Raw genomic sequence first — 11,597 nt, forward strand, 5'->3', positions numbered from 1 at the left:
AGCTGACGATCATGCATTACTGCTTCTTGGAGAGAGTGGGTCGAGCTCGTTACCACGGCGAGGTCACTCAAGGCAAGCTCAGCTTGGCTGCGCTCAAGGAGGACCCGAAAACCCTGTTCTATCATCGAAAGTTTCTGCTGCATCACAAGCTTATTACGAAGCAGGGCCATCATCAGAAGAGCGCCGGCCACAGTGGCAGCGGTAGCCTCCTGCATCTGCCCCGCTTCTACGTGGAACGAAAGCCGAAGATGCTCTACCTGGCGGAGCAGGTGCTCGACATTCTACGATCCAAGAAGGACGGCGCGGCCGAGTACGACGAGATTAAGAAGAAGCTCGGAATCGAAAATGCTATCAAGAAGCTGTTTAGATCCGCTTACTTTCAAAAAATCGTAAAGACGGACATCTGCGTGCCGTATAGAACTTTGTATCCCAATGCCGAGCCCAACGAGTGGCGACAGAAGCAGGACCCTTCGAAGGAGAAAAACATTAGAGTCGTGCAGTTGATGTATCCGGACGCCAACATTAATGATATGTGGAATAAGGAGGAGAAAGATGACGATGAAGACATCATTGAGGTGAATGTGTCTGATCACAAGTTTAATGTTCCTTGTCTCAAACAAGCAAACTATATCATTGAGGCCAGTCGATTCGAAGGCATATCTCAAGGTTAGTGGTAAATCCTCGATTTTGGTAATTTTAAAGTGTTCTTTAACATCTAAAATCTTCATACAAATTATTGTAATATCGCAAAATTAATGTGTCAGTTACATAGTTTTTAAATTAAACGAATAGAAGTTGAGTTAGTTTGAATTATTATATATCTTTTTAGCTGAGTTGGGACACAAGATGGGTCTGACCAAATTACAATCCAGGTCATTTCTGAGGAATATGGTAAAAGCGCGTATCATCGCAACGTACATGAACGACATAGGCCGGCAGCGGATTACAAAGTATGTCGCGAAGAAATTCGAGAAGAACAGCACAATGAGTAAGCAGTTTAACAAAGAAGTGCACAAGATCAAGGAACTCACCAAGAAACTGACCAGCAAGAATGAAGCGACCTTGCAAACGGAAAACGAACAGCATCCCGCGGTCCCCGAAGACGACCAGACGAATCAACGACAACTCTGTTTTGATCATAACGTTGATAAGATGGAAACTAATACGGTCCTTGATATAGACAAAAGTAAAGAGGAAAATAAATGTGTCGATGCAAATTGTGCTAGAAAGGAAACGGAATTGAAGAATTTGTTTTATGTTGTTAATAGAATCTTGCGTAAATATAAATTGTCCAAATTTCGATCAAAGTACAGACTTACAACGTCGAAATCTTTATTAACGAAGACCAGCAAGCCCGATATCAGCGCCAAGGAGCAGAAGGCGAAGCTCGACGTTTCGCTCACGTCTATGGAGCTAATCGCAGCTGATGCCAGAGCCACGTCGTTTTATAATAGCATAAAGACAAATTTGACAGCGCAAAAACCCGTTCGCACCGGCAAGGGTGTCAGCGAAGTTTTCGGTTTTATGGAAGTCGTGCAGAACAGCGAGAAAAAGAAAGTTACATACAGGTGTGCACAAGCATGTATACAATAAGTAGAAGTAAATGATTAAATTAACGAGTAGATTGAATCGCTATTGCCAGAGAGAAGTGCAATCAATTAAAAGAGAATATAAATCCTAACTTTCATTGCGTATAATTTTCTTTTTTGTAATATAAAATTTATATTTATTAAATGTTTGTAACTTGAATAGACCTTTTTATAATTTAGAAATTCTTTCTAATTATCAATATCAGTGCCGTTACATATTTTCTAATCTTACATTTAGATTGTTAAAGCGTGCCAATATGATAATCGAAGCAGTGAAGGAGCACCAAGTGATTGATGACACGGCAAAACTCATGAAGATGATCTATAAGGAGGAAAAGGATGAGAATTACGTTGTGAAGATTGACAAGAAGTCTCTTATCAGGCTGCTGCAGAAGCTTGCCAAGGACAATCTTGTGAAGAACATCAAGTTGACCTTGAGTGCAAATGGACGTGAGAAGAACTTGATGTTCATTTGCGATCCCAACATCGATACGGATCATACCGTCATTAAGTCGGCCGTCGAGCAAGCAAAGGTCAAGTTCTGCTTATTAGCGTCTCAGAAGGCAAAGGTGGTCTCGAAGAAAACGGTGGACAAGCACGACAAAGTGGATAAGGCGGACAAGACGTCGTCGGGCTCGAAGGAACAATTGCAGGAGCTCAACAAGACCGCGTCCAAATTGCGCTCCGCGAACTACAAGTACGACGCCAAGGCTGGCAAGCGCTACGGTCTCAGCCCGAAATTCATCAGGATGCGAACAATGCACGTACTGCTTTTCTACCTGGTCTACGATCATCCCGGCGTGCCGAAATTATCTCAGCAGGAACAGGTGAAGATTCTCAAGTTTAACGGATACGAAATCGACGACGACCTCGTGCAGGAGTTCAGTACTATTTACAACAGCGAAGTAAGCTGGAAGATGTTCATCCCGCCCTTACCTAAGCACAGTGGATGGCCCGAAGGCTGGACGCTGATGTGCGACGTACTGCTAGGGCTGCCTCTGTCGATTTTCACCAAGATACACAATATCACCTTCCAGATCCCGGAGTTGGAGCACTATTTGAGCCACCCAATCAGAAAGCATTATCTAGTTAAAAACCTCCCGGTGAGTTCGAGACTTTTTAAGGATCGTACGTGCGTTATAGAAAGTTTAAAAATGCGAATACTTGAACAAGCAGTTTCCGATATTGGCAATCCTGATCGTCACTTTCTTGCGAATTGGTTGAAAGAGTCAAATGTTAGGGCCAGTTTCACATACGTCGGTCTACTACTGTCCCATATTAGGGTCCTGTCTCATAATAGGGGACTCGTCTAGTAACAATAAGATAGAAAAAGATGGGGAGTTGACTGAACTGTGGTTAACATTGTTAACAATTGACCGACATTTGTGAAACTAGCCCGTAAGCTCGAGAATTTGAACGCGGATTGTTCTGTCGCCACCACATTAGTGGTCTCTGCGATAGAAATTTGTGTTAATAATGTTTAGTTTTTTAACTATTGCTTCTTTTATTTTCAGGTCACCATACGCAATACTCTCCTGCATGCGCGCAAGTATATATTCAATATCCACGACACGATAACCAGACTGGGCTATATCGGCCTGGTGCAGTTTGGTCCACAGCGGCTGAAAGATAAAGATCAGGTGTTTATCTACGTGAACCGGCGCACGGAATTGATGGATACGACCTCTTCGGCGCCGGGCTATCACAAGATCGAGGACAAGACGTACCCGGTGACTAAATATCTCTTCGAAAGCACGCAGGTATTGTTAACTGTCACATTATTGTTTGATACATTTACAGAAATACGATCGAATCTCAAAATATTTGCTCTACGCTTTGGAATTTGTCTCTTTGAACATCGCGAGACCAAATATGGTCTTCGCTCTTTACTTGTAAAGGTATTTTTGTTTAGAATGCTAAAATTACTATATTAGCCTTTCCCACACAGCACAGAAAGATTGCAGGAAGATTGCAGAAATGTTACATTGCAAGATTGCAATATTGCAGTGACGTTGCGCAACATTGCTGCAACGTTTCTGGAGGATTGCAGCAACGTTAAAATGTCCGCCCTCAGAGAGATTGCAGTGCAACATTATAGCAATGTTGCGGTGCAATATTTTTGGAATAATTTGTTGTACATTAGCAGAGAATTTACTAATTACATATGCATCCGGGCCTTTTTCAATACACAGCAAGCTATTGCGAAGCAACCTAAGGAGATTATGTCGCTTCGCGATAGATGGAGATTGCAAGCCACACCGCACTGATCAAGTACTTAATAATTCGCGCATTATTGGATCAACGAAATTAGCATTATAAAATTCTCGTAATTAGAAAAATTTTTTAAATAGAAAATATAGTATTTTTATTATTTTTCAAACATTGCTGCAATATTGCTATCGAAAGTTTGCAACTTTATACCCTTGCAATGTCTCTGCAAGATTGCAACGTTTCTGCAACGTAACTGCAACCATCTGTGCTGTATGGGTTGGTTTAGGAAATCTTTATTATTAGATTCATGTGTATCAATACAGTCACATTTCTAACATAATCTATTTCAACTGATTATCCAGTTCCCGCTTTATCTCTGCTTCATTTTATTATATCAATGTGATTACACGTGATGAAAATTTTATAATTAACAAACAATAACCGCTGTACGAAGATCATACTCTGTATTGAAAATCCGAGATTTAATAAATTAAAAAGAATAACTAGAAAGAATACTCTATCGTTAACGGAGTATCCACGTTTTTTTAGGACTAATCGAGCAAAAAGCTAAAGTAACGTTGCATTTCTTTGCAGGTCGTGGAGAAATACTGGTACGATATGTGGACTATCTGCGTTAATACTCTACTTGGCGGTAGACTGGTGGTACACGGCAAAGATATTCTACTTGAGGATTTAAGCAAGAAGAGTGCCATGATAGAGGCGGTTGCGGCGTGTCTTCCCAAAGACTCCGCAAAAAGAGACACCGGCGCGGTTCCGGGAGATCGTAAGGGAGCGGCTGGTGTCGACTCAGCTCTCTTTGCGCATCTGAAACGTAATTGGAACTGGTCAATCAATTATTCTATGCATCAGCAGGTAAAAAAGTACAGAAATCATTCAAGATTGCTTTGAAAAGAATCTCTCGTTTGGGTTTCAAAAGTTTTTAGAATCTTTAGACTAACGTTATATTTAATGCAAAAGACAATATAAGTATTTTTATGTAAGGTAACAAGTATTTCTGTTCAGTAAGTTTCTTGTTTAACATTCGGCAAATTTCTGAATGTAAGTTTGTTTTAAATCTACTTGATATCGAGATCAATTTACTCATCAATATTAGTATAAGTATTAGATTGTATTTTGATATATCGACTAGAACATATCGATACGTTTATTCGAATATTTTCTTTGTTACCAGACTTCTAGGAATCAGGGAAAATCCAGCACAGGTCAACGGGATTTGCATCTGTCGAAGATTCAAGCGAAACCAGTCAAGTTCACGGAGTACGATGGCCTGAAGAAGATATCAGGGCCGCCACCGCCGGCTACCGTCAACGCGAGTGATTTGCAGAAAAAAGTGTACGACCATCTCAGCACCGGCGGACGGAAGAACAAGGCTCTGCCGTCGCATCAGTCCAGCAAGCAGAAGTCCTTCGTGCGGCGCGTGATGCCGCGCAAGAAGAGCGTACGGAAGCCTCGTCTCAAGTACGACGAGGACGACTATCGGGCGATGCAACGGATGGAGAAGCTGCGGGTGGACTGGGAATCGCACGAGGACAACATCCTGCTGGTGTGCAAGGTGGCGACGACCTACCTGTCGCCGAATCCGCGCAAGCAGGTGGTGAGCTTCATAGCGGTGCGAGACGTGTTGCGAACGTTCTCTTACAACTCGTACAACAAGACCTCGCGCGCCTGTCAACGCCGATTGATGTACATGCTGCGACAGCCACGCACGGTCAACAGCGTCGCGCTTGGCGTCGAGGAGATCAAGCAGGACCCGTTTGTCGACAAGCGATACGGCGGCACCATGGACAGGCTGAAAGGCGAGTGTTCGAGCTCGGCGGAGTACGAGAAGCGGGTGACGGATGTTTTCAAGGAGCTCGTTGGCTACATCGTTAAGAAGTATTACGACATTGCGGAGATTAAACCGAAGAAACATATGGCGATGCCGAAGACCGTGCAGGAGTTTAATCTTCTCTTCGAGGTGGTTCACCCGATGAAGCCACGTCACAATCAGGGCTTCACGAAGGACGTGCGAAACACAAACGATATTCATTCGGCGACTATCAATTCTGTTATACACAGCTCCATGTGTTGTGGAAAGGACAGACGTTCTTGGGCTTATCAACTCTTCAAGGTATGATCAACATGTGATACGGAATATTCTCTTCATAAAACATAGTACTTCAAAGCACGTTTATCCTGAAACTTATGCACGTGTCATTCAATTTTTAAATGTTGAACAACATAAAACCAACGTCCAATTTTTTTTCAACTTACTAACAAATGTTGCGAATAACGTTCTCCTTTTTATTCTCGTTTCCTTTTTAAGATGTCAATCTTTATTGTTAGCTAAAATTTATCTCGCACTTAATTTATATCACTAATGTGCTCATAACTTTAAAATTTCTTCCACTGCACTGCAAAAAATGTTTGATCGGTACTCATTAGCGGCTTTTCCATTGAAGGTATACCAACACTTTTCGGAGGTCCTTTTGAAGCAAGCGATGAATAAGATCAGATCGGATCAGATGGTGACTGTAAAGAAGCACCACTTGGCGACTATTAAGAAGTACGGAAATTGCATGCCGATGAGCAGCTCGCAGTATCAACTCAGTATTAACTACATCTACAAGTTCCAGACCAAGTGGACTTATGATGTCTTCAAGGAGACCTACGATGTTTTCGTGAGATTACTGCAGTGGTATTCAGAGCACAGAAGCACCGTCCCCACGGTGAAACGGGAAACGGTGTATGATGGTATTGAGATTCCGGTTTCCAGCGGCATCGTCACCATCGCGCATGATCTTCTAGCACGCGGTCAAATCGACTTCGACATCGAGATGCCAGACCAAATCATCATGTTGGACGCGAGATACCAAGGCAAGGACGAGACCTATTTCAGGGTTGCCCAAAGATATCAAGATATTTTGACGAGACTTTATCGCTTTAAATTCGAGAACGTTGATGCTCAGAACGCTGGAATTCCTGAGCCTGAAACGAAAGAAATTTCTCATAAAACGCAAGAAGGTTCTTTGAAAAAAAGGAGATCCGTCGGAGACAGAGATCCTGAAGAACCAATGCCGAAGATCTCTCGTAAAAACGAGGAAAGTAACGGAAGAAAACAAAAGAGCCAAGCTCAGCAAAATAAAGATACATTGCTCGAGGGGAAGCTATCGCTTTACGAAAGCGACAAGGGCAAAGAGACGAATTCGAAGAATCGTCCTCACGAACAAAGTGGAAGGAAAACTCGTGTATCAAGAAAGAAATCTGCCAATATTGAAGAGGATTCCATGGACTACGAAGAGCCATTCTCGAAAAGAGCAAGACTAAGCTTCGAGGACTCGATGGATCTCGAGGACTTGGAAGAAAGCGAGGAATCGAAATTCTTCGAGGAGGAATTGTGCGAAGCTTTTCGAGAATGCACCGAAAAAGTACTTCCGGATAGCTCCAAGTCTCTTACATTGATGAATGAATTAAGGGAGCAGATAAAAGAAGAAGGTATATGATAATAAAACTGTTATCTCTATAGAAAAAATTATTATCTTCTATTGTAATATGTATAATTGAATTTATTGTTGTTTTTTATTATTTTCAATATTCGTTTCTAGCATGTCTGATAATTTTTCGGTATTTAATAAATGAGTAAAGTATTCTGTGCGTGTATACAGTTTATATGTAACATCAGATTATACTGTGATTTCCAACCAGATTTTATAATTGATTAAAATGATATAAATATATTGTTTTAATGGCCAGCTTCTTCGACAATGCCGAACGATATGACCAATGTGACTTCGATTCCTCGACGTGTCAGCGAGATTATTAGGAACATATTACCTGAAACGAGTTACTTCAATTCTGACAAGGCGAAAAATTCGAGCGAAATCCAAAAGAGATACACCAGAATAGCCATGCTGAGGATGAGAGAAGAGCTGAACGATCTCTCGGTAACGGACAGTCATCACGCGCACGAGTTCTTCGTGGTCAATAGCTTCAGAGTGTTTTATAGCTTGGAAACATCGCCGTCGATAGCATCCGCGTCGTTAAATGATATTGAGAATTTTAAAGGTCACTCAGTGCCTAGCCAATTAGTGCCGTTGAAGATCGAGACTGTAAATGATTTTCTCGGCGAATTAAATCGGACTGCCACTTTTCCAAAGACCGTTCTCTCTTACACAAACTACAAGAAGAACGTGATTGTATCCAAAAAGAAGGAAGTAACAGTCAACTGGAAATACGTCGACGCGGTGTACGAGTTCGTCCAGGAGAAGAAAGAAATCGGCGCTTGCTCGCAGGAATTACTGGTAATTTGTCCTTCATGGAAAGAGCAATTTTGTCGTTGCCTTTCTCTGTCTATTAGCGGCTAATTTTCGGATTTAAAAAATTCACACTTTTCCTACAAATATATTGCTAACTCAATTGTATCTTTTTTGTTTCATACAATCATTGCTTTTTCTTCTCTTGTCCAGGATATGTTCTTTGCTGAGCAAGGAGAGGATTTGTACAAGGTCATTTCGCTTTTAACAGATAATAATATATTTTTACGCTCTGGCGTCATCAAACCACGCTATATCCATCATCGTTACGTGGATCCTTGGCTGATTCAGTCCTGCAAGATAAATCGCCTTGAACAGGAGTCTCTAGTGCCGTTCAAGGATAGTATATATGCCACGATGCAGCAGGGAGACGCAACTGAGACAAACGCTGAGGCGGATGCGAAAGATACAAATCTCCACAATGAAGAAGAAGATACAAGTGAAAAACGTAATATTATTACTTTATTATAATGCAATTGCATAACTTAATTTTGTTGAAGTACTTATCTCATACTTATAAACGACCACTTCAATTTTCGACAAGTTTTTAGTACTACAAGATTCTAAATATAAGGGTAGGTCATTTTAATCTAAGCACTGAAATCTCTCAAAATCCGTAAGTTTAAGACAAAAATGTTTCAGCTTTACAACTCAAAAAGTTCTTGATAAAAAATATCTTATTACTATTTTGAAAAGCTCTCGAGGTAAGCTATAACAATATGCAAAAATATACAGGATGTTCCATTTAAAAAATTAAATGTGACCTTCATGTGACCTTCAAATAACTCTTCAAGGTCAAACCAATGGTACCCTATTATGGCCCCCTCGAAACCATACAACTTTTGTCTGAAACATTTTTGTCTTAAACCTATGGATTTTGAGAGATTTCAGTGCGTAGATTAAAATGGTCTACCCTGTATATCTCATTTGAAATGTTTTTTAAGTTGAGAGATTTATAAAAGTATTTTTATATCACTTATTTCACTATCAGTTTTTCTCGTATTACTAAGTCTAGAGTGACAATACGAATCAGTCTCCAAATTTGTTGAATTGTTAAATAGATTAAGTTATCTTGTAGCATTTTGTCTTTAAAGATCAATACTTATTAAAATAAATATCTGGTAGATGAAACAGATAGTGCGGTACCATCGACATCATCGGAAACCAACCAAGAAGTCAAAGAGGAAAACAGCAAAAAGGCGGACAATGACTTAAATAATGAGGAAGATGACATGAAGAAAGATAGCGAGATCAACGAGGAGAGCAGTCCACGTACAAGGAAAAGGACTTATAAGCAAAAGATGCGGTTACTTCCACAAAAGGACGTGTACAAATCTGCGCAGCAAATAGATTTCTCGTAGTGTATCAAGAAAGAACGAGCAAGAAAAATTCTCAGGAGTCTGTACCACTCGAAAATAATACCAATCAACTGTTTCCTTTCAGACATTCCGAGGAAATAAAAGTCCTGATAAAGCCATGGATACGTATAGACGGCGTGCTGAATCGCAAAGTTTTAGATCGAATGTTAGGCGCGGTTCTGAGTTACTGCTTGCTCCATCCTGGGCTCACGATGTCAAAAGTGCAAAGCAGATTCGTCCCTGCCCTACAACCCTTTCACACGCGCGAATTGCTCGAGGTGCGTTTTATTGATTGTCTGGAAATTGATAAATCAGTATTCTGGGCTTCTTTCTATCAAAGATACTCTACTAGGTCTCATATTGGAGATAAATGGAATTACTACATAATTTCCACGACAACTTATTGTTTCTCTTTTTTTATGTTATTGTCTAACGCAGAAAGCTCTTTGTTAATGAACGTAATTTTTGCAGATGCTAATCAAATTGGGATGTTTGGAGAGTAAGCTCTTGAAGAGAACACGAGTTACTCTGTTCTCTCCACCGCCTGAAATTAACATCAGTGATCTAAGTACGTAATTATTATTACTAAAGCCAACGGTACACGATACTATTTTTCCTATTGGATTGCTTACGAGAATCAATAAAGCCCGTATCGGACTACGGATTGAGATTGAGATTAGATTGAAATTTGACCAGTCACAGTAAAGTTTACTAATCTCAAGTTTAGTAACTTTAACTCTAATTGGTCAAGATTCAATCTAATCTCAATCTCAATCCGTAGTCTGATACGGGCTCAAGGATGCAGAGTTTTAGATCGGGTGACTTAAAGCTGAATCCTGATTGGTTCTCGTAGGCAATCCAATAGAAAAAATAGTGTCGTGTGCCGTTGGTTTAAGATCGAAAACTTTTGAATTCCTTGATAGTTGTTAATTATTATTTGCATCATCGGTGGCATGGTTACATTTTCTGTATTAATCATCGCATGCTGTACATTGTATGATGCTCTCAAAATATTCTAAAAATTCAATTTCTATTTTCCCTAACCAAGTAAATAGATGCTAATTTCAAAATGCTATAATATCTCTCTAATATTTTCGTCTTTTAATTACTTTAGGATAATTTACTTTCTTGCACAATTTATACATTTATTTTGTAATTTTGTATAATAATACAATTCAATTTTACCACAAATGTTACGCAGAATCTTAGATTATGTTATTCACAACTTCTACTATTTTGATGTATACTTTTTTTTTCTTTATCTGACGTCAAATTCGTCATAATGTACTACTTGCAAATATAGTCTTATACACATACAATGTATCCTTATATATTCTTTTGTTATTTTTAGCTGCAGATACCGTTGGTTGGTCCGCCGAAGATGAAATAGTATTCGAACCTAAAATAGATGCCATAATGAAATTCAGCATATTTTTGAGTACGAGAACATACAGCACAGATTTTATGCCGTAATTATGTGTAAATTTATCTGTATTACACACCCTGTATAACCATTATATATATTATTTTATTTTTATACTAAAGATTTAATTTTTAAGTATAAAATAATATTTATGCAAAGACTGGAATATGTTGAGAGCAGCATACGAGGTTAATACAAAGAATGTATTATACAATATAAATATAGATATTTTTTTATTTGTGTATAGGCAGGATTAGAAAAACACTGTTTTCAAATAAAGTTATTAGGATAATCCTTCGGCTATTCATTTTTTTAAATGCCTAATACTCTATGATTTTATCAGTATAAAATAAAAATTGCACTGAATTTAAGAGTAATATATGATTATAATGTAATAATTTGAGTAAAAGATATACACATATGAAGTTCTACGATAAATTAAATATTTAAAGTAATTTTAAAAAGACGAAGATATTAGATATTATGGAAGATGGATATTTTGAAATTAGCACCTGTTTCCTTAATTAGGCAAAATGAAGTTAATTTTTAAATACGAAATAATGTTCACGCAAAACTAGAATATTTTGAGAGAATGTACGACGCGCAGGATGTGTTTTCTACGCGTGTGCAACCTCGAAGCACAGTATAACCAGTATGCCCACTCGCTCTTTTGTTTCACGTTCGCGCCATCCGTACCACAGTA

The 11,597-nt window shown here is 39.3% G+C and overlaps 1 protein-coding gene across 1 annotated transcript in view; it reads left to right on the top strand.

Moving 5' to 3' along the window:
* LOC105559355 (general transcription factor 3C polypeptide 1-like) overlaps positions 1 to 11,186 on the top strand; it is a 14,200-nt gene extending 3,014 nt beyond the window's left edge. Inside the window, exons 5-17 of the mRNA XM_012007574.1 lie at positions 1 to 666; positions 830 to 1,568; positions 1,828 to 2,692; positions 3,104 to 3,349; positions 4,395 to 4,673; positions 4,993 to 5,931; positions 6,263 to 7,295; positions 7,554 to 8,101; positions 8,267 to 8,561; positions 9,239 to 9,470; positions 9,557 to 9,749; positions 9,943 to 10,039; positions 10,823 to 11,186. Of these exons, the coding sequence (XP_011862964.1) occupies positions 1 to 666; positions 830 to 1,568; positions 1,828 to 2,692; positions 3,104 to 3,349; positions 4,395 to 4,673; positions 4,993 to 5,931; positions 6,263 to 7,295; positions 7,554 to 8,101; positions 8,267 to 8,561; positions 9,239 to 9,470; positions 9,557 to 9,749; positions 9,943 to 10,039; positions 10,823 to 10,944 (6,254 nt within the window). The 3' untranslated portion in view covers positions 10,945 to 11,186. The remainder of the gene's footprint in view (positions 667 to 829; positions 1,569 to 1,827; positions 2,693 to 3,103; positions 3,350 to 4,394; positions 4,674 to 4,992; positions 5,932 to 6,262; positions 7,296 to 7,553; positions 8,102 to 8,266; positions 8,562 to 9,238; positions 9,471 to 9,556; positions 9,750 to 9,942; positions 10,040 to 10,822) is intronic.
* The last annotated feature ends 411 nt before the right edge of the window (positions 11,187 to 11,597 follow it).

The sequence above is a fragment of the Vollenhovia emeryi genome, unplaced genomic scaffold, assembly GCF_000949405.1.
Source record: "Vollenhovia emeryi isolate VEMERY1.0 unplaced genomic scaffold, V.emery_V1.0 DF939279.1, whole genome shotgun sequence".
NCBI lineage: Eukaryota > Metazoa > Arthropoda > Insecta > Hymenoptera > Formicidae > Vollenhovia > Vollenhovia emeryi.